At 44.6% G+C, this 26,107-nt stretch overlaps 1 protein-coding gene and 1 long non-coding RNA gene across 5 annotated transcripts in view; one reads left to right on the forward strand and one right to left on the reverse strand.

Annotated features, from left to right (window-relative positions):
* Positions 1-1,751: 1,751 nt before the first annotated feature.
* LOC128823305 (uncharacterized) lies at positions 1,752-7,325 on the reverse strand. Its single transcript, XR_008441724.1, has 3 exons — positions 7,273-7,325; positions 6,670-6,709; positions 1,752-2,628 (listed from the first exon to the last, which is right to left on the reverse strand). It is a non-coding gene; the product is annotated as an uncharacterized LOC128823305 (long non-coding RNA).
* The window catches only part of PRDM10 (PR/SET domain 10), a 73,881-nt gene continuing 54,892 nt past the window's right edge, over positions 7,119-26,107 (forward strand). Inside the window, exons 1-4 of one of the 4 annotated variants that reach the window (XM_054005544.1) lie at positions 7,119-7,364; positions 13,489-13,609; positions 22,724-22,913; positions 25,281-25,445. In XM_054005544.1, coding sequence (XP_053861519.1) covers positions 22,821-22,913; positions 25,281-25,445 — 258 coding nt within the window. In that variant the 5' untranslated portion in view covers positions 7,119-7,364; positions 13,489-13,609; positions 22,724-22,820. The remainder of the gene's footprint in view (positions 7,365-13,488; positions 13,610-22,723; positions 22,914-25,280; positions 25,446-26,107) is intronic. The other 3 variants (XM_054005543.1, XM_054005546.1, XM_054005545.1) reach the window with 3 other exon arrangements.

Raw genomic sequence — 26,107 nt, forward strand, 5'->3', positions numbered from 1 at the left:
ACTGTTCACAATCATGGAAATATTGAAATAGTCAGAGGGACTTCTAAAAACTTGGTAGAAAATTAATTTAATAGATATTCTTATATAATAAATCTAAATAGTACAATGATGGACACACTAAAAGTACTTTGATATAGTAAATATTTAACTAAGGTAGTTTAATACTAAGGTTTTCCTTGTTAATTCAACTTGTTTATTTGTAACATATTCAGAAACTTCAAAATGTTTAATTGCTAAGGTTTTGATTCACCCAGCCCTGTCTTTCTAATGGAGCTGAAAGTAACATGGCTCTTATTTCCTTCATTGTTTGTACACAACTGATCTCATTGGGAACAATATTAATCCACTGCTTCTGCAGAACCAAGATCACAACAGATTTTTGTGGTTCCTACAAAGATAGCAGCTATCAAAATTGAAGGAATGTAATCAGATCTGCTGATATAAAAATCTCCCAACAGGGTTCCAAACATTTTAAGTAGAAGAGTTTCCTAGGTAAGGGATAACTTTCTGTGCTCTAAACTGATAAATAATCCCAGACAAAAGAAATTTAGTTAAATTGGAATTAAAGCTGAAATAAATTTCTCCACTGTAGTTTTCTGGAAAAAGCTCCAATTATTAAAAAGTCCAGAAATCCAAACACCACTGCTTCGCTACTCTTTTATTCACCCTACCCTGAGTGCCCTCCATGTAATGTATTATTATTTTAATTGGGGTAGCACCCAGGAACCCCAATCATGGACTAGGACCAACTGTATTAGGCGCTGTACAGACTCTAAACAAAAAAGTGGTCCCTGCCACCCAAAAGTTGACAATTTAAGACGGGGTCTATCAGAAGTATCAAAGCAAGATAACACACAAAACCCTCTTGGCCATTTTATCTGGCCCTCGGCCCCAGGCAAACTTCATAAATGCCACCTTAGGCAGCAGACGTTGTAATTTCACATTGGAGCCACAGAAATATTGGCAGGCTAGTAGCAAGGCATTTTCCATGAGGGGATCCTTGACTGAACGCATTCCTCCAGTTGGTACACCAGAGCTTGGCTTTGTTAATGCAGACCTTCAGGGGAAACTGTAAAACTCACCTTTTTCCCTAGGCCTTTGATATATTGTTTATTAAACATGCAATGGAGATTTTAAAGGATTATGTAGCCAGATCCTCAGTTGGTGTAAATTAGTATAGCTCCACTGAAGTGATTTACATGAGCTGAAGATCTGGCCCATTGCCTTAGGCTGTATTAATTTATGTCAGAGTTCTATACATTCTCATTGGGTGATGTGCTTGAGTGGAATATTTTTTATGAATGATCTGTCTGATGTTCTGAAATGTGCTGATTATATGATGGTGTCTATAAGTGTGGAGTCTCCAAGCTTATATTAGCTTGATGCTGTCTAGAAATTAACATGCATTTTTTGTGTGAGTAATGTTGCGACTTTTGTATTGAAAATGGATCCCTTGAATGTGAACTGGACTCTTCTGCTCATTTCTTATTTTGATCTTTGCACACATTTTTGCAAATATTAGAGAGCAAAATTATGGCTGTGTGTGATGTACACCAGGGGAAGCAGCCATCAGCAGTGATAAAGATGGGAGGGGACACCATTATATCAGACATCTGCAGAACTCTTTAAGTTTTCTATTAGAGAATGACAAATATGATTAACTTGGTTTGTGACGATGAGAGATTGAACTGGTTTGGAAAAAAGGAATAAAGCTTTATTTGTATGGTCTTTTGATGCAATGATCCCCTTAATCTAAATTTATGATGGCTTCCTTCTAAATTATTAATCTTATACCAACACCTCCACTATATCTAGTATTCTACTCTTATGGTATAAAACAGTGCAGTGTATTCAAACAGTTCAGAGGTGGTCAGTCAGATGTAAATGATTCTGATAGAAACATAGTCAAGATAGAGTTGAAATTTTCCAATCTTCCAATTATTTAGGTTATAGACAGACATAGAGGAGCAGCAGGGGAGTGACAAACTAGTGATGGAATGTTCAATCCAATTTATGGTTCCATTTGCAAACCCTGACTCATGTAAGTAATCATCATGCATATGAGTAGTCCCAGTGACGTCAATGGGGCTACTCATGTAAAGACTACTTAGGTAACAACTCACAAGGATTTACAAGATTAGATCAATGTTCTTCATACGGATTATATAATTTGTAACCCATAATACTTTACAGAATTAGACAGTACCGCAAAAAAGAATCAAATACATAATAGCAAAGAAGGGAATTCAGAGATATAGGCAGGGGAGAATAGAGGTATCTTTAGCTTAGATTTGAAATGAGGTGGAGAGTTGATGAGCTGGAGTTGAAAAAGGCTGTTCCAGATGGCTGGAGTTGCAGAGGAGAAGGTTCTTGTACCGACAGTGGCTTTGTTGTGTGAGCGGTATGCCAATAAGCCAGCGGGGTTCAGCCACTCAAGTTTTGTGAAGCAGGCTTATACACGGCAATCAGACAAAAAGAAGCCACAAGATCACTTTCTAACTGGATTTTGAAATGAATGAGAAGGCAGAATTGCTGGGAGGAGGTGGGTGTATTGTCCATCCGAGAAGGCAGACAGCACCACTCGCAGACTTGCAGAGGCCACAAGGAAGGGAATTGCAATAGCTAAGGCTGGAGAAGATGAAGGAATGGATAAGAAATTCAGTTGAAGGTAGCAGTAAATAGGGTTACCATATCTCATAAATAAAAAAAGAGGACCCTCCACGGGCCATGGCCCCGCCCATTTCCCCACCCCTAGCCCCGCCCCAACTCCGCCCCTTCCCCACCCTAACTCCGCCCCCTCCTCCCTCCCACTCCCAGCCAGGGGGAAAGGGCTGCCCCAGTGCTACCAGCATCACGGTTTCCCGGGCAGCCCCCAGACCCTGCGCCCCCAGCCGGCGCTTCCCCAGCGCAGCTGGTGCCCGGGAGGGGAAGCGCCCAGCCGGGGGCGCAGGGTCTGGAGGCTGCCCAGCAAACCGTGAAGCCGGTAGCGCTCGGGCTTTGGGCAGCCCCTATGCCTCCGGACCCTGTGCCCCCAGCCGGGCACTTCCCCTCCGGGGCTCCGGCGGCTCTGCGTAACTTACACTGTATAAGTTACACAGAGCCAAAGAGGAGCAGAGCCTCCGCAGCTGGAGGCTCTGCTCCTCTTAGGCTCTGTTTAAGAGCCGGGCTGCCCCAGCGCTACCGGCTTTGGGCAGCCCCCGTGCCTCCGGACCCTGCGCCGCCAGAGCCCGGGAGGGGAAGTGCCCGGCTGGGGGCGCAGGGTCCGGAGGCAAGGGGGCTGCCCGAAGCCGGTAGCTCTCGGGCAGCCCGGTTCTTAAACAGAGCCTCCAGCGGCTGGGGCTCTGTGTAACTGACACTGGGTCAGTTACACAGAGCCCCGGGGCCTGGAGGCTTTTCTCCTCTTTGGCTCTGTGTAACTGACCCTGTGTCAGTTACACACAGCCCCGGCGGCTGGAGGCTCCAGCCCCCGCGGCTCTATTTAAGAGCCGGGCTGCCCGAGCGCTACCGGCTTCGGGCAGCCCCGTGCCTGGAGACCCTGCGCCGCCGGAGCCCGGGAGGGGAAGTGCCCGGCTGGGGGCGCAGGGTCTGGAGGCACGGGGCTGCCCGAAGCCGGTAGCGCTCGGGCAGCCCAGCTCTTAAATAGAGCCGCGGGGGCTGGAGCCTCCAGCCGCCGGGGCTGTGTGTAACTGACACAGTGTCAGTTACACAGAGCCCCAGCCGCTGGAGGCTCTGTTTAAGAACCGGGCTGCCCGAGAGCTACCGGCTTCGGGCAGCCCCGTGCCTGGAGACCCTGCGCCCCCAGCCGGGCACTTCCCCTCCCGGGCTCCGGCGGCGCAGGGTCTCCAGGCACGGGGCTGCCCGAAACCGGTAGCGTTCAGGCAGCCGGGCTCTTAAACAGAGCCGCCATTTTCCCGGACATGTTCCGCTTTTTGGCAATTCCCCCCGGACGGGGGTTTGACTGCCGAAAAGCCGGACATGTCCGGGAAAAAGAGGACGTATGGTAACCCTAGCAGTATACCACGGTGATAATGCTGAGATGTGGGGAAAAGTTCAGGATCAAGGATTACACCAATATTCCACACAATTAAGGAAAATGGGGAATTAATGAATGTAGTTTATTCTGGGTGCCTAGAAAAACACATTGGTTTGACAACAAAGTTCTTTCTTTCTGGGATCTGTGTGTGAATGAGGACACTAGGTAAATGGACTCTCCATCAAAACACCAGAAACAAAAAGGATTAAAAGAAGGGAAATGTAGGCTTTACATCTGATTTCAAACACAAGAGTTGATGACTCATGATTTTCTGTATTTGGCAGCCCTTTATATCATATGATGTACTGTCTGCTTAGGCCCAATAGTTCTCTTCCGCTAAAGAGGGAAGCAAATACCCATAAATAACCCTTGGATTGTGGCCAGTGCAGGAGGAAGGGAAAGAATGGAGCCAATGCCACATATTCTTATGTGCCAAGTTATAACCCAAGACATGTCTGCATGAAAATATAACACAGTAGCATATGTGTATGTAAGCAAATGTAACAACTTTCCTATTCTCCAATCCAGAACACTAAAAAGGCACTATCAGGTACCATAGGCCTAAAATGCAGATTTGCTTAAAATACATGTTTTCTTTTCAAACTAATATGATTACAATGTTTTCATGAAGTTAAAATAAAATGGAAAATGAACCTGTTTTTCTTTGTTCTTAAACATTTCCTTGCTGTGTTTGCTACTCAGACATTTCAGCATCATATCAGTGTGAAAGTATGAAATTGACTATAATAATAATAATAATAATAATAATAAAGGAAAAGAAGATGACTGTTTTAATCGTCTAAGCAAGCACACAATATCAGTGGAGAAAAGCAAAACAGAGCCAAATCTTGCTCCTTTTCCTCATGCAAGTAATCCTACTGTCTTCAATTTTTAAAACTACTTTAGTTTTAATGATCTCAGGTGAAATTATTGACACAGGTAAGGCAATGTGCATATACGATTTTTAAATTGACAGTGTCCCTGTAGGTTTTAAATTTAAATAATCTAGTAAACATTCAACATTTTAGGAGACTACTTCAGAATACACCCATTAGCCCTTCCAGCATAGAAAAACTGAGCATCATACATCTTAAAAATAGAGGTTCTGAACTAGATCCTCATCTGAAAATCAGTTCTATTGAATCAATAGTGCTACATCAATTTATGTCTGATGAGGATCTAGCCCCCTCTGTGCTCTCGATATTGCTTCTCTGTGGCACTTTTTGTAAGAGTAGTGCTTTGCCTTTGTGTCCTTGATCACAATTTCCCCTTCCCCCACTGCCCTGCTCTGTCAGTTAGCTGCCATACTCCACTGAGTAGATAACTGCTCACAAAGCGGCTGCATTTCAGTGGCGCTGTATATATATCATTTGTAAAGGAATTTGAAATATTATGAGAATGAAAGCTGCTAGGAAGTATTCTTTTTAAAAAAGAACTTGCAAAATAAAATAAATTTCTGGGTATGTGGTAAATAAACACTAAGATAATTAGCAAAAAAAGTATTTTTCTGTGCCATACCAATATAAAGTCTTTCCCCCGCCCCCTTAAAAAGAACAGTGGTAACCCCAAGAGAGAATGGAATATCAAATGGGTAGGTCAAGTTTCTGAACTATGCCAATTATTATCCTTGATTTATTTTGGGTGACATTTAAAACTCAAATTTATTATATAACACATGAACAGAAAGTAGAAGTAAATGAGACAAATGATGCAGGAGTCTCCAGAATATATCAGAGCATTATCTAATAGTCAGGAAGCATCACCCCAATTAAATATGCATTTCCTTGTGTACTGAAGTTATCCCTAATAACATTTTATAGTTTTCACTTTAGAATACCAATTCTAAGTGAGTCTATGAAGAAACAAACCAAATTTCTGTTTCTTTTATAATTTGCAAATATCCTTTCCCAAAGAATTTTGGGAGAGTGCAGCTAGTGGTAGTTTTAAAAAACCCACCTTTTTCGGCCAGGCTAGAGAAAACTCAGAATAAAATGTGCGTTAGATTAATAATTTAGTATTTACATGTTTTTTATAAACACCTGTGAAGCATTTTGTGTTCACGTCTGTGCTGAAGATGCTATACAAAAATATAAAGTATAAATGAACTAGGATCAATGTCCTTATTATACAACAGAAGCCAATTGACCACCCCTGCAAACCCACAAAAAACAACAAGAAAAAGAAAACCAACATTCTCAAACAAAAAATGAGTTTAGGTTAGATTTTAAATTTAATTTTTCCCCTACAGAATAATACAGTGAAGAAGATGAAAGGATCAATTATGTCATCTAGTTCCTCCCTCCATAAAGCATCCCTACAACATGTGCACCATTGCTTTATGTCTATAATATAATAACAATTCCTTACATTTATAAAGCAGCCTTCATCTCAAAGAATCTAAAAACCCATTACACACGATGCAAACACAAGAATGCCTTCGACTCCAAAATGCAGCCACCTCTCAACAGCAGGGGCTGCACGCAATGGGGAGGGTGGAGAAATGTAGACCAAGAGTACCGGGGCAGAAGGCCCCTCTTACAAGAAATGTTCTGAAGGCAGAGCAGATGGAGACGCAGGATGGAAGGCCCCATCCCAGAAATGCACACACACAGCAAATGATACCGAACTCAGTTTACCTGGAGGATGAAGGGCTGGCTGAGTCCTGGAGTGTAGGGCCTAGAGAAGAGAGAATAGGGTGAAGGGCTGGGTGTCAGGACTCCTGGGTTCCATGCCCTGCTCTGTCACTGCCGAACTAGCCAGCCCAATTCTCCATGTACTCATCTATTTGCTCCCCTTGCATCACTCCCCCCCCACCAGCAGGGGGCGCTGCTGGGCTTCCCTTCTCCCCGTCTACCCAACAGGGGGCACTACTCTACTCCCCTCACCGCCTCCCACAGCAGGAGGGCGGAGCCCGACGCTGAGAGACACACTGTGATTGGCGAGCAGGCCCCGGCGGAGCTGCGCTTGGATGAGAGCGGTGCTGTGATTGGTGCGTGGTGCTGGGGTGGGGTGGAAGCCCAGGCAAGGGTTCCCCCTTCTTGTGGATTGGGGGGGCTTTGCTTCACCTCCCCCTGGGGACCCGGCCGCTTTGTGCTTATTTTTTTGTGTGGGGGTGTGTTTGCCCGGTTCCCGCGGGCTAGGGACTCCTGGCCAATCAGCGTGCAGCACTGATAGCTGTTGCCAGGCAGATTATGGTAATGAGGTCCGGGCGGCCGCCCCCCCTCCTGCTCTGCAGCTACCATTGTGAGGTGAGGACAGGTGGGGGGGTTTGGGGCGGCGGCGGGCCCTGCGGCGGCGGCCGGGGCGCGGCACCCACATGGGACCCCCTCAGGTAACGCGATGGGACGGTCCGGGAGGGGACTCTGGCCCAGGGGCACCGCAGATACATGCAAGGGGTTTGGGCTTGTTGTTTTAGTCGCACCCAAGATGGCGCCGGAGCCGGCGGCTCCTTAGCGCTGGGGCCGGGACAAACCGTTCGCTCCCGCGGGTGGGGGGGAGTAGGGCGCTGTCATTCCCCCCCCTCGCAGGAGAGGTACAGTCCGCTTCTCCCCCCCCTCCCCGATCGGGATCCCCCACCCGCCCCGGACAGGGGGGTAAGGGGCTGCCCCCACCCGCGTTTCCCCCCTCCCGGATGGTACAGTCCGGACCCCGGCACCTCATTAATGGGGGGGGTGTTGGAGCCATTTTATTCCCCTCCCAACACGCCGGGCATTTTGCCCCCGTATGGCCCGTTCATCTTCCCCTGCCCCCGTGGTTGGATCATTCCCCCTCCCCTCGGCTTCGGTCTTCTTCCTCTCCCAGCTCTTGCGGCGCAACCTCTCTGCCTCTTCCCCCCTCCCAGTCCCAGAGTGGTTGGGGCTGAGTGACCGTTGCGTGCCAGGCCAGCCATGGGGGCTGTTGCACCTCCCGCTTTGTCGGAGGGGGGGGGGACAGTACTCTGTGCGGTGGAGAGGTCCTTGTTCTGATTGGCCACAGGCTTCGCACCCCTATCTCCCTTTGCGCCTGGGGGGGATCGCGCCCCCTCCTCTGATTGGCTGGTGTTGGGGTCGTTTTGTGTGTATGTTGGGGAGACCGTTAGGCTCTAGGGCGGGGGAGAGGTTCTGTCCCCCATTCTGATTGGCTGCGGTGTGTCCGGTCCCCCTTCTCTGATTGGGGGGGGGGGAGAGGAGTGGGGGAGACCGTTGGGCTGTTGGAGCCCAATTCTATTGGTGGGGCTGTTTTTCTGCCCAGTGCAGGGCCCCCCCCCCAGTGATTGGTTGTCAGGGGCTGGCTTGGCTGGTGCCTTGGCCTGGTGTGTTGGGGACTGAGGCCCACTGGCTTCCTCCCCACTCCCAGCAGGAGGCAGGGGGTTGCCCAGGATGAAGATTGAGGGAAGAAGCCGGGGAGTGGTACTTGTGGGTGTTTGGGAGGTGCAACGGATGGCACCTCCCCATATCAAAATGAGAATGAGTTGCAAGGCAGCAACTTTTGCAGGACCCCAAATTGTCTTTGGGATACAGGAAAGTTTCAGTATTTCTCCATTTAAGCAATAGCCATCCTAGAAATACTATGGCAGGGCTATCTTACAGTGACTACTTATCCCAGCAATTTTGGGACTGTGCTGTTTTTTGTTGGGTGTGATCCTTCCTCCCTAGCTCATGGGACACTATGGGGCCTTAAATCACTGGAGGGTGGCTGCTGAAATGTGCGTATATTGAGATGCTGACAGTTTGGGATCTCAGTCATAGAGCCAGCTTCTGTCTTCCAAATCTTATGAGAAGTTTAAAATAGCATGATACTTTAATCTAGAGATTTAGCAAAAAGATGGAAACATTACTAGAGGAAAGGAGAAAGAAATACAGAATTGGAGCAATTGGGAGATAAAACTTTGGGATGAGTGTGGTGAGCAAGAGGAGGAATACAACAAAATGACAAATGTAGGCTGGGGCAAACCCGAACAGTATTCTAGTGTTGATATGTTTCTGTCACCTCCCTTTATGGAAATCTAAGACTGCTTTGTACCTGGATGTTCTGGACATGTCTGCTTGTGGCACATGTACTTTGACAGGGGCCCTTAGTGCTTTGATCTTTTTCAGTTTCTGAGGCCTCTACTTTTTTTTTTCCCCATGAGGTAGCTTTATTTTACTACTACACATATTGCTTATATGACACTGTATGGATATGTTGCTATTTTCCAAACAATTTAACAGGCAAGGGCCCTGATTCAAATGGCTTAGAATCTAAGGCTGTCTACACTACAGCTTATGTCGGCAGAACTTAAGTCACTGAGGGGTGTGAACCCCCTGAGCGACGTAAGTTACACCTACATAAGCGCCAGTGTGGATAGCGCTATGTCATCAGGAGAGCTTCTCCTGCCAACATAGCTTCTGCTGGTTGCTGAGGTGATTTAATTAGGTCACCAGGAAAGCTCTTTTCTGTCAGCATAGAGCGTCTTCACCAGACGGACTCTTGCAGCACTGTACAGGTAGACATGCCCTAAGTCTGAGTAGTTTGATGTGTGGGAGATCAGTCTTAGTACTAGAAGGCAAAGCAGTATCTTAGTGAGATTAGAACAAAAAATCTTTTTGAAAGAAGGAAGTTTGAAGGAGACTGTACCAAATTTAGTGGGCAGCATAAAGATTAGAAGGTCAAGAATGGGAGAAAGACAAAGGGAGTAGTTAGAGAAGTTGATGTGTAGCAGCTTAGCCAACATGAGGATGAAATGAGGACACAGATTTAGGTAGGAGTTTGATGAAGTTGTTGTAGTCCAGTCAAAAAGACTAGCACTGTTTCTTTGAGAGACAGATCTGGATGCAAATTACAGTCAGGAGTTTGTAAAAGGACTCACATTTCTTTGAGTAGAAGATTCCTGTTATAATTTGCAACCCATGGTCAGTTGGTATGATTGCTTTTTGAAAAAATTCCAGCGTCAGGATGTTACACTGTCCTGGGATTCATTCAGAATGCTTGATTTTTTTTGTTATACTCCATGGTTAAAATAAATAGATTTTTAGCAGCTAAATTTAATAAACTGCGGGAAACGATTTAGGAACATAATAATGAGATTTTAGGTGATCAGATAATATGATGATGGATGTGATATAAGAACCTAGAGAGATCCATTCCACACAATTTGAGTAAAGATTTGTTTGTGTTTGGCCAAATTATTCTCTCTATTATATGGTTAAATAAATGGCAACCATTACTCCTGTCCTGGAAATAAATAGACTTTTGTGTCCTAGCTGTAAGTGTGATTTCCATCTCTAGTCAACCGGTGAAATATAAATCTTGTAGTCATACATTGGCTGATTACAAACATCCAACCAGAATGCACTGGAGCCAGAGTTCCTTGAAATAAATATGTTTTTGATGAGTGAAAAAAGAAGTCATGACTCAGTAGTCAGTGAGGTTAAATATATTGCACCTTCCAGCCCTCTTGCCATGAGAGCAAATTCTCCCAAAGGCTCTCAGGAAATTTACTGACTTACCTCCCATGTGTGCTGGGATAATTAAGTTAAGTGTAGGATACAGCTTTTTTGCAGACACATGTGTTGCTACTTTTGAGCATAATAAACCATTTTGCTATTAAAAGCTGGATGACAATTCACAGCATAATTTAGTATAAAACCCACCTTGCATGATGGTCTTGCTGTCCTTGTATATGATTAGTGGTGAAAGAAAGTATTCAATGCTCAGCAGCAATAGCATTCAGCTAATAGCCATTGCTGTTTTTGCTGTAAGGAACCTCAGTCATCATGCAAACCTCTTCTGTAGCCTTGAGTAAATCAAAGCAACCCTTTTATGCACCAGTATTGTAAAGGGATTCTCATTTGAGATATTGCCATGGCTTTATGACTCTCTGAGCCGAGAGGTGGACCATTACACTTGCATAGCTCCAGTTTTCTCCCATCTTTATCCTATCAGAGCAGGGGCAAAAAAGAATGCTTGGAAACCCCTTGATGTTGGTTTCTCTGTGGGATCTCCCAAGCTGGTCTCAGCAGGGGTACCGCTGTAACTCCAAGGGTCCTGCTGCAGAATCTGTCCTCTCTATTTGTCAGTCTTCTGCATATTCTCACTGTTGAGGAAAGGTGCCCTTTCCCCAACAGCAGGAATATAAAAGGCCACACCCTTGAAATACAGATACTGTTAAGTATTTTGTGTGTGTGTGTGTGTGTCTACTTCAGGAACCCCTATATCAAAAATCCCCATGGAAGAAGAACCAAAATATATTGAGCCCAGCTATTCCCAGGAGAAAAATGCTACGTCCAGCCACGGTTTCCAGCTAGGCGACTCTGATCTGAGACTGCCTACACTACAGCTTATGTCGGTATAACTTCTGTTGCTCAGGGGGGTAAATAAATCACCCTCCAACCAACCTAAGTTACACCAACATAAGCGCCGGTGTGGACAACACTGTTGGTGGGAGAGCTTCTCCCACTGACATAGCTTCTGTCGCTCATGGGGGCTGGAGTCATTAAGTCAACAGGAGAGCTTAGAGTGCTACATTAGAGAGCTGTGCCATTGTAAATTCTCTAGTGTAGCCGTGCCCTGAGTCTCCTCATAAGGAAATGAAAGAAATCACTCTCCTTTGCTTCCCTGAAAAAAAAGTGGAGAAAGAATTACTGTGATGGCCAGAAGACACTGGTATGGTGGAAGCTGTTGTTGGATGCCATCAAGCAGGTGTTTGATTTATAGAGCAGGGCTTCTCAACCTTTTTTTTGCTGCGGCCCCCCTCAATATGCTATAAAAATGCCAGGGCCCGGCAGGGGGAAGGAGGGCCTTGGGCATAGGCATAGTATTACTTCTATGGGTGGGGGGGGAAGGGCTGATGGGGCTCGAGCCAACTCCACAAAGCAGGGTCCAGGGAGGGAGCACCACCTCAATCCCCTGACTCACTCCAGAGGCCACCCAGCCTGTCTGGGCTGTAGGGGGATGCAAGCAAAAATATAACTCCAAGTGTGGGCTCAGTTCAAAAAGTTTGAAAACCGCTCAGGGTGCAGGGAGAGGGTAGCTAGGGGCTGTGTGAAGTGAGGGGAATAGCTCAGGGTGCAGGGAGGAGGGTAGCTAGGGGCTGTGTGCAGGCAGGGTGTAGCTCAGGGTGCAGGGAAGGGGATAGCTAGGGGCTGGGGGTGGCTCCCAGTGCAGCTCCTGGTTTCAGCGGGGAGGGAGGCAGGCACTGGGATTCCTGGCTTCAGCCATCCACTGCTCATGGCTTGTGGGGGCGGGCTGCCGGCTTCAGCCCCGCGCTGCTCCCAGCTGAGGGGGGCAGGGGGCCACAGGCTTCAGCCCCATGCTGCTCCTGGCTGGGGTCGGGGGGCCGCCGGCTTCAGCGCTGGGGCTTGGGGGAGCTGGGTTTCAGAAACAGGGTTCCACAGCCCCCCTGAAAGGGCTTGTGAACCCCCAGTTGAGAACCACTGCTATAGACAATCACAGATCTGGTTAAAGTCATGGGTGTGCTAAACACCCTTCTTTCTGGCTGGCTGGAAGCAGCAGTTAAATGTTCCTTTATGAAGTGAGATAACTGAAAACTATAGAAGCTTCTGGCCAAGGGAGTAGACTGCATGACAAGGCTTGTGAAAAAACTAACCCTGGGAGAGTAAGAGGGTTTCCCTGGGACTGGTTGTAAATGCAGGGGCTAGAAGATTGTTTTGACAGGCTCTGTGTGTGAGATGCAGAAAGCCAGCAGAGAAGCAGTCATGAGCGTGCCCCCGAAAAGGATCAGAGAGACAGCTCCTTGGGCACAGAACTGACTGGAGGAGCAGATTTGGAAATAGGAGCAAGGAAACTGCCGGCTGTTTTTTGTTTCTACTGTATTCAGGGATGGAAGACTTTGTGTATATTCTTTGTAAATAAATAGGATTGAACCAAAGAATGTACCTGAGTGTATAATCAGTTTCTCTCCCTAATGGAAACAACGCCGGTATTGGCTAACCATACAGACCAAACAGGCAACACTATCTGTGCCCAAAAAAATGGGAAGCGAATGTCCCGTGCTCAAACACCATAAGAATTTTTGTAATGTAAGAACCTAAATACACTCTACTCCGATATAACGTGACCCGATATAACACGAATTCGGATATAACCCGGTAAAGCAGTGCTCTGGGAGGGGGTGGGGGGCTGCGCACTCCGGTGGATCAAAGCAAGTTCGATATAACGCGGTTTCACCTATAATGCAGTAAGATTTTTTTGGCTCCCGCGGACAGCGTTATATCGGGGTAGAGGTGTAGAAGAGAAAAGAAATGGAATCATATGATAGGAGGAAAGCTCTTTGGAGAGCCTCTCAAGAAAGCAGTTATATAGGCAGTTATATAGGAGAAGATGCCTTTTCCCTCCAAGCAGATGAAAATATATACATAATTTCATAGGAATAAGCCCTACTTTCGGAGCTTCTCTGCCTCCGTATTCATTGGATCAGAAAACAGATACTTACCATAAGATCACCTCGGAACTGACTCAGAATCAACTTCTTTCAGAGCACTTTGCAGTAACAAGAGCTCAGCATGATTCACCTCAGCACCTTGCCTGCCTAAAGATCTGTGTCCCCTGGGGAAGACTCCTCAACTTTGCAAATCCTGGGGCTTCTGCTTTGAACAGGTAGTAAGGAGTATGCAACAGAATTTCCTAGCACCCTCCCTCCCTTCAATCTCTTCATAATCAATGCTTCCCTCTTCTCACTTTGTCCATTTTTCCCAAGAACTCCAGATTCAGGAAGTTAGTTCAGGCTGGAGTAGTAGAAGTTGTTCCAAGGGAAGAGAGTACCAGGAAGTCAACTCTTCCATCTTGGTTCTGAAACAATTTGGTGGAGTTAGGAATTCTGGATTTATATCTCTTTCTCCAGAATTTCTGAGTCATCCCCAGTTCAATTTCACTGTTCCCCAATCAATAATCTGCTTAATTTACTGGACTGAGAAGCACAGGGTCAAAGCAGTTCATCCTAAATAGAATTGACCAGATCCACATCAGTGGATACCAGTCATTTCAGCTGGGGAGCCCATTCAAACAATGTTAATGCAGGGGCATTGGTCAACTCTTGCAACATCAGCTTTCCAGAACTAAGTTATGTCGTTAGCTCTCATAAGGTAAAATTATCACCATGTCCTCATTATAGCTAATACTATGACCATGGCCTACGCTAGCCAGTTAGGGGACACCAAACCTCTTCTTTGTATGAGAAAGTGATGTCCTTTCTCAGGTATTCAGAGATAAACATAGCTTCTCTGAAAGCCTTTGATACTGAAAGGGAACTCTTTGCCGCTGTCTTCTGGCTCAGTCGGAAGTGAGTGGATTCATCATAATGGAGTTTTCAAACCTTCCTTCTCAAGAAGTTAGGAAATCCCAGTAATAACACCATGCAGGGAAAAACAGTGCTTTGGCTAGACCCATAGTTCGTGCATTTTCTGAGGCTGCTAGCAAGAGTGCAAGCTGTGGTTTTGGTGATATGGATACTTGTCCACCGGAACTTGGACTGAGAATCCCATTAAAGCCAATTGCAAAACTCCCATTGACTTCAGTGGGGCTGGATTTCACCTCCCATTCATAACTCACTTCACAGTGATCTGATACTACAGAGGCTGATGTAGCCTTCTCATTCAATGAGTGCACTGGAGGGTGGGGAGCTGGGGGGATAAGAGAGGGCCCAGGCCTGTGGGGTTGCTGCCCTCCCTGTGGAGATGGGGGGCTCTGCCCTGTGTGCAGCTGGGGGTCTGCTTCCAGTTCCATCTCTCCCTGAGCTCCAGACCCACTGCTGATGGGAGCGGTATCCCCAAATCTGCACCTACCGCCGGGCTCTTGCCCTGGTAGGTTGACTTGGGCCCGGCATAGGGTGACCAGACAGCAAGTGTGAAAAATCAGGACAGCGGGTGGGGAGAGGGGGTAATAGGAGCCTATATAAGAAAAAGACCCCAAAATTGGGACTGCCCCTATAAAATTGGGACATCTGGTCACCCTAGCCCAGCATGATGATGCCAGTGGTGGTGATAGTGGGATCTGGTACAAGCAAGTTGCTCCCTGCACTACCTATGGCAGGCGCCAAACCTGATTGGTGCTGAAACTGCGAATGTCAGGTAGCCACTCCACTCACTCAAATTTGGCCTGGTCGTCCCTCCGTCACACTAGGACAAACTGACCCTTTGTTGGTGGGGTGGCCAGGCTGCTTTTGAGTGAATGGCATTGCAACCTGGCACAAGGAGTCACTGTGCCACTCTCTCAAATTTGGCCAGGCAGCTCCTCCATTGTGATGGGGGGACAGCTAGGCCAAACTTGAGATGGAGGTCCTATGCAAATGCACTGAGTGCACATTGGTTGATGTGGGCCTGATTTCTGTAAGTGCAATTGTATCTGTTGACCTCGACTAGAGCTGCCCTGGGATGCTAATAAGTTAGTCGCTACTGACATAAACTGGATTAAATCTTGTGGTCTAGAAATGAAGAACACTGTTCTCTCCTGCCAGCATCTGAAGCCTTCCAAGTGTTTAGAAGGGCCTCTGTGTGTGTGTGTGTGTGTGTGTTTGTTTTTTAATTCTTAATTTGTTTAAAGACATTTTCTGTTACAAAAAATATTTACCAAGTAGAAACATATCAGTTTTCATATAAATGACAGACATTGCTGCTGGAATTCACTCTGAGATGAGGTCACACTGGTATTATGACTACAAAAGTAGAGGGTATTTATTATTCTGTATATGTTATAAAGGTGCCACTGTCCCTGTGCAAATGACTTTCTTAGCTGAACAGTTATTTTCTGCAAGTAAAAGGTTAGACCTCTGTTATTCAGAGAATAAATTAAGGAGACAAATTAAGAATTCTACATTTGTAAAATTTAGTAACCGTATACTAAACTGCTCCTGTCCCTGACGCTGCAGTAACAGAAATACTAAGTGACAGATTATTTGTCATTCTCTAATTCAAAATCCATCATATCAATAAATGGTTGAGCTGCCTTATTTTCTAGTGAACATTTCTCAGATTAAGGGCATGCTGAGATCAGTACCTGAATCAATGTAACTGCAGCTGCTTGTGTATCAGGAGCTCCTTAAAACTGTCTGCTTAGTGCAGTGTCTATACAGGAGATACTGCCTGTTTTCCTCTTCCTGTAACTTCACCTTCAGTCACCATTAAAACAGACTGTGTATTTTCTACACAGTGGACATTGAGGGATCTTTGTTTATTGCGTCAAAAAAGGAACACTTTTTGGTTTCCTTGTGATCCAGGACTTTCTGTCCAACCACTAAAAGGTCCCTTCATACTAATTTTTTTAGTCTTTCATATGTGCTATCCTAAAATCCTTCCTTCTCTGCCTTTTATAATGTAAAGTAATATCAAATAAACAATTTAAGCCAGCAGATCTCAACCTTTTACCACTTGGGACCCAGAAACTAGCCATGGCATCTTGCTGTGACCAACCCAAATCCTACAGTTTTTGTGGACCTGTCCTTGGATTCATGGCAAGAAATTATGGCTGGTGTATGGGTCCTGATGCAGGTGGGGCTATTGCTGGGTAGCGTGCAGAGGGACAAGTGCTTTATGATGAGGGTATTAATTGATGGTGTTGGGCGGTGGTATGGATTGGGATGAGATTGAGGGGGATTGGTGCTGTTAGGGAGGATAGTGGTTGGATGGGGAACTGGCTAAGAAGGCTGGGTGGGGGTAGCTTGTGCTGGGGTTAACAGGGCCCATGAGGGGGTTGACGCTGGGTGCGGAGTTGTGGATGAGGTGCGTGTGTCTATGCCCAGTGCTTAGCCGTGGGCCATGCCACTTCCGATTCCCCCACAGTTGAATGCTGTGAAGGTGAGAGCTGCACACAAATTGGTGAGGGGAGGGGGCCGAACAGGGAGACGGCGGGGGCAGCCACAGAAGGGGAGGGGAGGAGGAAGAGGGAGGGAATTTCTCCTTCCTTTCCTTGTTCTTGCTCCTGCTGAGTCCTATTACCCCTAGTTTCTTTTCTCCTGGTAACGGGTGGTGTGGGTCAAGCCCCTTCACTTGAGAATTCCTGAATTAAGCTCATTATTTTGTACGTTTCCAGTTTTCCAAATCGCTGTTGAGGTGCACACCTGCATTTGGTCTTGCCCCAACCTTCCCTCCGATTTTGGGGAATCTCGAGGGAATAATATATTATTTTGTGAGCCAACATTGATGAGATTTTGGAAAGGTCAAAGAGGAGGCAAGTGCTGGAAGAGAAGAGGGACAGAGTCTGTGAGGATGGCAGGAGTCCCCAGAGGCTTTTAACAAAAGTAGGGCAGTTTAAACTATCCTGAAATGAATGAGGAGCCAGTGGAGTTGTTTGAAGAGTTTGCTGAGGGGGTTGCACTTTATAGATTTGAGAAGACAGGCAGCTGCATTCTACATGTGTTGGCATCTGGAGGACTGGACCTAGGGATGACATAGAGGATGGAGTTAAAGAGCTAGGTGTTATTATTACAGGAGATTAAACCATGGATGAGATTAAATGATCATTTAAATAGATCTTGCAAGAGAATGCTCAGAGGAATCCGGGTGCATGCACCCAAGGCAATATTGTGTTGAATTTAAATAGGTAATTTCCTAATAATAAAGGGAAATGTGTGGGTTTCGCCTCACACCATATCCTGCTGTGTTGTTTATGCTGCATTCTGTTGGTATCCTGTTTCTTTCACACTCGAGGATGATGATATGATGTATTTATATCTATTATCATTGCAGCCCTTGTGTCATCACCTGATTCCATACTGAGTGAGGCATGCCTGCTATTTTGAGGAGGAAAATGCTCTCTTCATGGGTGCTGTAAATGGTTTAGCATATTGCACATTGGCATACTGATTAATGTGCTGCTTGTGGTCTATATATGTCTCAGGGATGCTATAGAAATGCAAGTAATTGAGTTACATCAGGTTCATATTGCATTTGCATGCATCCCTTCTGACACAGCAGAATCTCCCATATTTGCACTGATATGCCTATATTTCTAAGGTGTCAAACTTCTACACGTGGTGTGGAAAAGCCCCCAAAATATTTGGAAAGAGAAATGTATACATGTAGAAAATGATCCATAGAGAGGTAGCACGGATAGAGAGAAGAGAGCATTCCCTCATTATGCCAGATGTTTGGGTATCCCAGACAAAGGACAAGGCCCGTGCACCCAGCCCTGAAAACTATGACCCTTACCCACTGCACTCAGCTCCCTGCATTATAGCCATCCTGAAGTGCAGCACTCATTGCACAGAACTTCAGACAGGAAGGCTGAGTATGATAACAGGACATACGCAAATCTGTGATTGTACAGTTCCCCACCCCACCCCCTTGCCCTTTCTGTTTCCCAAGCAGTTGTGTTTCTTTTCAATAAATGCATTTTCTTTTCAATAAATGGATTTTTTGGCTTTGAAAACATTCTTTATTATTGCATAAAGTAAAAGACACCTTAGCCCAGGAAAGCAACAGGCACTGCAAGTCAGTGTAGCAAACACAGATTCCTACTAACATTGGAACCACTGCACTTCACTCCCATGCAGGGCACCAGACATTACTGGTGGCTTTCAGCCTCAAATTGCTCCCTCAAGGCATCCCTAATCCTTGCAGCCCTCGCTGGGCCCCTCTAATAGCCCTGCTCTCTGGCTGTTCAGATTCAGCCTCCAGGTGTTGAACCTCCGAGTTCCATGCCTGAGTGAATCTTTCACCCTTCCCTTCACAAATGTTATGGAGGGTACAGCACGCAGATATAACCGCAGGGATGTTGTCATCGGCCAGGTCCAGCTTCCCATATAGAGAGCGCCAGCGGCCCTTTAAACGGCCAAAAGCACACTCCACAGTCATTCTGCACCAGCTCAACCTGTTGTTGAACTGCTCCTTGCTGCTGTCAAGGCTCCCTGTGTAGGGTTTCATGAGCCACGGCATTAAAGGGTAAGTGGGATGTCCAAGAATCACAATGGGCATTTCGACTTCCCCTAGGGTGATCTTCTCGTCTGGGAAAAAAGTCCCAGCTTGCAGCTTCCTGAACAGGCCAGTGTTCCGAAAGATGCATGAATCATGCACCTTTCCGGGCCAGCCTGCGTTAATGTCCATGAAACTCCCACGGTGATCCACAAGCGCCTGGAGAACCATAGAGAAATACCCCTTCCGATTAATGTACTCGGAGGCTAGCTGGGCTGGTGCCAGAATTGGAATAAGCCTCCCATCTATCGCCCCTCCGCAGTTGGGGAAACCCATTTGTGCAAAGCCAGCCACAATGTCATGCACGTTACCCAGAGTCACAGTTCTTCTGAGCAGGATAAGATTAATGGCCCTGCAAAATTGCATCAACATGATTCCATCAGTCGACTTTGCCACTCCAAACTGGTTAGCGACCGATCGGTAGCTGTCTGGAGTTGCCAGTTTCCAGATTGCAATAGCCATCCGCTTCTCCACCGGCAGGGCAGCTCTCAATCTCGTGTCCTTGCGCCAAAGGGTGGGGGCGAGCTCCTCACACAGTCCCATGAAAGTGGCTTTTCTCATCCGAAAGTTCTGCAGCCACTGCTCGTCATCCCAGACTTGCAGGACAATGTGATCCCACCATTCAGTGCTTGTTTCCTGAGGCCAAAAGCGGCGTTCCACGGTGGTGAGCATGTCCGTGAATGCCATAAGCAATCTCGTGTCGTATGCGTTACTGGAGTAGATATCATTGTCGGAGTCCTCACTGTCAGTTTGGATCTTAACGAGTAACTCGACTGCCAAACGTGATGTGCTGACGAGATTCGTCAGAGTATTCCTCCATTCCTGCAGACCGAAAGGGAAGACAGAGCGCGCAGTACAAAAAACGTTGAAAGATGGCGCCAAATGTGGATGGAAGCACCGGGATTGCTGGGATGTGAACCGATGCATCACGAGGCGTTGGGACAGGACCCAGAATGCCCCACATCCCCTATCCCCTTCCCACAAGCCACAGCTCCAGAATGGGAAGAGGTGCTCTGTGGGATAGCTGCCCATAATGCACCGCTCCCAATGCCGCTGCAAGTATCGCAAATGTGGCCATGCCAGTGCGCTTGCAGCTGTCAGTGTGGACAGACTGCAGTGCTTTCCTTACTGCGCTCTACGAAGGCTGGTTTAACTCAAAGCGCTCTACATTTGCAAGTGTAGCCATACCCTGAATGTAGACCAAACTTCCACTCTTCCTGAGATTTGGCTTTATCAGTAACTCACAGAGCCACAGCAAAAAATTAAACCAAACCCAATGCTTTCTCCCTAAGCTTGGCTGTTCCTAGTGTTTCCCTGCAATGATTATATTATAAAGTTCAGTTTTGGGGCCAAAGAATCATTCCAACCTCCTTTATATTCAACATAGAAGAGCTATTCCTACCACCATGAGTCAGCAGGAATGAATCAGCATCTGCCTTCAAGATTCCAATACCTGTTTAAAGGGTGAGTCAGTCAAAAAACTCTGCCACCCTGTTACACCATCTGTTAATTGATTATATTCATGCTTTCTACTTAATTCAGTGCTTGGTTTACTTGATCAGATCCTTAGTAACTAAATCTCTCATAACAATCTTTCTTGCATTCCTTTTCTATCAATTTATTCTAAGCTTTTGGCCATCAGTATTAACTGAATAGCAGTAATTGCATAGCCAGTTCTTTAATCAATTATCCAATAACTACCTGCCTAAAACAATCAAAATGGATCAAAATAAATGCTGAAGGTTTTATTGTTTGGTTTATTTATTCTATTTACATATACATAAAGATTGTTATGATATTATGATAAATACAGCTAAACGCTGTCTTGTTCAGACTTTGTTATTAATATTATGAACACTGACATGCGCTACACAATCCGTTATATACACCCTGGTGATCATAAAAAAGAAGAAGTCTTAAAATAATACTTACCTACATTACAAAGCACTTTGAGGTGTTTGGATGAAAGATGCTATAGAAGGTCAAAATACTCTGTATTATTATTTATTATAGTTAATCCTTTCTTTAGCACCTTATAATATAGCCTCTTGGACAGCAGTGTTAGATGATTCTCAGCCCTGACCATTGTTCAGTGCAGCCAATAGTGTTTTTTTCTTACTAGTAAGATCCCTGGCTAAAGCATCACTCATTGATATGGCATTGCATTTTTTCTTTCTTCTTCTGCTCTTTGCCCAGATTTTAGGATTGAGTACTATGTGGGGTGTATATATACCATCACTCATGAATGTAACATTTCTGTTTTCTTTTCCCCGGAGTCTAAGGCATGAGTGTATATGAAGTCACATGACATATCCTACTTTCTTCCGTCAACCCTTTGGTTGAGCAACATATGCATGCGAGATATTTCTTAGCATGAGGGAGTCAGTGGGAGGCTGTTACCAGTGATGATAGCATGACATACTGTCTAATAAAGCACAAAAACCTCTTTCCCCCGTTTGCTGTTTTTCAGTGTGGAGATAGTGTTAATTTTTCCATCACTCCACGGGATGACGTTATAGTAAAGCTTTCCTGAATTATTGCTTTGTGCATTCTCGGGAAAGCCTGTGTAGGATATATGTGCTCAGATCCTGCAAGGCTACTTCGTTGTTCGTGAGATTAACAGAAGGCAGAAAATGCCTGCTTTTTTCCCCTTTTCTTTTACTAGCTTGTCAGTGACGAAGCGAATGCCAGAATTTATGGGAATAAATCATGACTGTAATAATTTGACTTTAAAATGTAAATCAGTGATAGCATCAGTGAGGGACCTTCTGCTTTCTTCCTGGTGTGCTGGCATCAGATCAGCCCAACTAGACAGCCAGTATAAAATAAAGTTAATTGGACTTGCTGAAAAATCAAATGGACTCAGCCTCATGCTAATTCCTAAGTCTGTGATTTAATATGACATTGGAGACGAAGGACTGGGAAGGTGCTGAATGACTGACTAAACCAATCAGCAGAGCTGTAAATTACACTTCTGAGATTCCCAATGGCAGCTTGAGAGGCTCCGATAAAATCGCAAGGGGTGAATAAAACCTACCATGGAAGCAATTTGTCAAAATTTCCAGGCTCACATCGATTAGAATTTAAGCTTCATTGTTCTTCTCTCTCGCTGTTTAAAAAAATGTCTCGTTTAATAGTATCTGAAATGCCAGCTGCACATGGAGAGTTGCCTCTAAACTCATGATTGGTTTAGTGTTGCACTAAAAATTAAACAAATACATTGAGAAAACAGTGGCTGCCTCTGAACATAATGATTATTTTTGTGAAAGACTGAGGTTCAATTCCCAGCACTGTCTCTTGATCCGTAGGCCACTAGAGGCTGAGAAAGTTGTAGACGGAACATCCTGTTGCCAGGAAGAAACAAACCCTTTCTGACCAGTGCAGGAGCAGCAGTGATGGGCTTCAAAAGGGATCCAGTCTAACCCTAAGCTCATGGATGATCAGTGTAATGTGATGACCTTGAGGGAAGGGAAATGGATCTTTTTTAAACTCCTCTCTCTGCTCTGCAATAATTATCACATTCAGTGCTGCAGGATGGATCTGTTTCTCCCAGGCCTCCTAAGGAGCTCTGCCATTTGCAGTTGTTGACCTGTTTCCTCATCTACTGTGGATAGAAAATACTGTACAGCAGGATTTGGGAAAGAGAACTGAGAAAAAATATGTTCATAAAATTAAGACTTCTGTCATAGAAGCACATCCCTGCATGTGGTAGATAGTAACACCTTTCAGCTGCCTTTCTGTTACAATGGAAATTGATTGCAATGTACTCGACTATTTAATATCTTGGGTCTCTTTTCTGTCATTATAGCCATGTTACAGAAGATCACCTTGTCTTGTGTGAGTAGAGACATAGCGAACAGATGAATCTATTCAGCCAAGCACTGCTCCTGTAATTAGCTGTCACCATGGAGCACCACAGCAGGGACGAGATGGACTCGAAAGAGGAAAGTCCACAGGTGTGGTCTGAATCTGCTGAGCAGGAACAGAATACTGCTCAGGTGACTAGCAGCTCCTAGTACTTTCTCTGATTATTTCTTAGAGTCAGGGATTGAGTTGGGCTTGCTTGCAGCAGGTCAACAAGCTCATACTTTTTGTCCGGAGCCTGCCATCTTGTGCTCCAGAAGCTAAGCTTGAGAAGAAATCGAAGCCTAGCACTATGTTTGCAAAGTAAAGCTTGAGCAATTGAACTGAGTGTAAACCAATGCTGTGAAGTCTGACTTCGCAGACAGCCTGAAACAATAGCTCTGAGAGATATTAACTATCCCTATTCATTTTGAGGGGTGTGATTTCTGGAGCCTACCAATGGTCATTTAAATGTCAACATTGTCCACAATTTCACTGCTAGTATAAGCACACAGCGCCGGGGAACGACAATCATAAGAAGCTTTGCACAATCTGCTGGTAGTGGCATCAGAAATGGACATAGCTGGGCTTGGAAGCTTGGGAAAGTACCACAATTTCTTTCTTTCTAATCGGACCTCTGGTTAAAGTGTTGTGGTAGTGCAGGAGGAGGTGATGCCAAAAGGAAATATGTAATTTTCAGTGACCACTACAGCCAAATCCTTCTTTTATGTGTAAGAATTCATTGAATTAGTCCAACTGATGTCAGTAGGATTAGTCACATGACTAACACAAGACCATAATACATATGTAGTAGATTCCTACTGCCATTTTTTCGTTGTAAGCATAACAGAAAGTCACATCACACATCCACTTTGCTTTAATTTTCTAGCACCAATGTGGATCAGTTCAAAGCATTACTGTCAAAAGTAATATCATATATACAGAATTTTTTTTTTAAACCGTGGTTATTATTGGGCCTTAGGTTTATAAAAATCTCATTTACTTTAAATTGCTTCTGTTTCACTCTTTGTATTTCACTCAGTTTGGACAGCAAAACCAAGATTCATTAGTTTCACATTAGTTTCAAATCAGTTTCATGTTTACTTCTCAAATATTAGTAAGATACTGTTGCTCAGGGTCTCAGCAGTGCAGCGGAATGATTTAAAATACACATTAAAAACAATTATTCAGTTTTTGTTTAGCTGAATTTGCATAGGATTGTGAGTAAGGCCTTGAAATCCTGGCCGTCCCAATAACTTGCTCTCTGGACTTTGCAAGAAACTGCATTTGTCTGTACCTCAGCTCCTCCTGCTGTAAAATGGGAATAACAATGCTTACTTCCTCTGGCTACTGCAAAGGGGTGTTGTGAGGATTCATTAGTATTTTCACAGCATCCTGGAAATGAAAGGCACTGTATGCATGCTATGTATTATTCTCATCATTATTATTAGTTTTTAAATGTCATTTTATTTTCAAGATCTACATTTAGTGCCTAAACTAAGATGCTTATGTTTTTTCTTAGAAAAAATATCCCAAAAGACCAAACAAAATCAATTATTTTATAACAAGTTTTAATAAAATAATATGAATTTTATTTCAAACTCTGTGAAAGTGCAGTACCTGCATATACTCTGGCTAAGATACTTTGGAAATGGATATCTAAAGTTAGGTTCCTAATTCCATATTTAGGTATCTAAATAAATGGCCCAGTTTTCAAAATTTCTGAGCACTTCAGCTCAAAGTTGTCAAGAAGAGAACACTTGCCTACTGGCAACAAGATTGAGAACAACTCATTTCAGACAGGCCATCGTGGACAACAATTTCCAGTCACTACCTGGCTAGATATGAACTGCTGGTCTGGAGGTGCAGTCTCTGTATCCCATTAGCAGCTTTAGGAGCTATCAAATAATTTTTGCAATTATATTTTTTTCCATTCAAATAGCTTTATGCATGTACATCCTACAGGGAAACAATCCCACATATCACATTCCAACATTACAGATATAGTAGTATCACTTGCAGCAGCATCAGTAAGTTAATGAACTATGTTAGCTGTTCAAATAAGAACTAAATAATTACTATCCAAATACAAAATGGAATGAATGAAATAATATAAATCCACAAAATTGTATTAAAATAAATTGAAAAAGTATATAAACAATTAACAAGGCTTGTCCTGTATCATCTCAACTTCTTTTTGCAAAAAGCAGAAGGAAGAAGAATGATCCAAGAACTAAATGTTAGGAATGGCTGTGTATAAATATTTATGTCTCTAGTTAAAATGCAGAGTAAAAAGGAAAAGGATGTAGTGATTTTTATGTGCAGGATTCTACCTCACTGGCATTTAGATTAGGCTTCTCAGTCCAAATTATACAATGATTTTTGTGTTATGTCCATAGCAATTGGCTGTGTAGAATGGACTCAGGAGGTCTTTACATGATGAATATGGCTATTATGAGTGTGTTTGGGGACACTTTCACAGAGACATTTATTTAAGGATATCATCTTCATTTCTTCTCCAGGTGCATTTTGTCCCTGAAGGTGGAACAGTGGCACAAATTGTGTACAGTGATGATCAGGACCGTCCCCCGCAGCAGGTGGTCTACACAGCAGATGGCACCTCTTACACCTCAGTGGACACCTCGGAGCACACGTTGGTTTACATCCATCCTGTGGAGGCTACGCAGGCACGTGTAGTTCCACATCTGTCCCCTTCCTGCCCCCTGTGGGCTGCACAGAGTAATAATTTAATTCAGGATTAAAGCCAGCTACCTGCAAAGTTATGTGATTTGTATAATGGCCATCAGCTGTGCATAGCCACCTCTCTCTAACCGTTGGTGAAGAGGGAGTATATACTGTTCATTCCAATCAACTCTGCATATGCGGTAATCAAGGGATGCTGGGGCTATTAACCACGAAGTACTGGCTATTTCACTTCAGTTAGACTGGACTGTAATTAAATCAAAGCTGTTTGTAATCATTGTAGAAATTCTGCCTGCACTATATTCCATAAAATGCTAAAAGCTCTAGGCTGTGAATACTTAGGAGAGGGAAGAGGTGCTGCTTAATCCATGCTTTTCTTAGAAACAGTCTCTTTATTTTGCACAGCACAGTTCTGGTAATTAATAATAATAATAATAATAATAGATTCCGCACTTGTATAGCACTTTTTGTCATAGGATCTGAAAGCATTGGCTCTAACCCAGTAATCCTTATTTAGGCAAAACAATTGATTTGAGAGGCCTGATTTTTGTCCTGCATAATTATTAGATTAAATAAATATCTAATAACTGCTGTTCCTGATACATATACATCATATAAAATATATGCTATGTATCTATATCTCCAT

This window comes from Malaclemys terrapin, chromosome 15 (genome assembly GCF_027887155.1).
Source record: "Malaclemys terrapin pileata isolate rMalTer1 chromosome 15, rMalTer1.hap1, whole genome shotgun sequence".
In the NCBI taxonomy this organism is placed as follows: domain Eukaryota; kingdom Metazoa; phylum Chordata; order Testudines; family Emydidae; genus Malaclemys; species Malaclemys terrapin.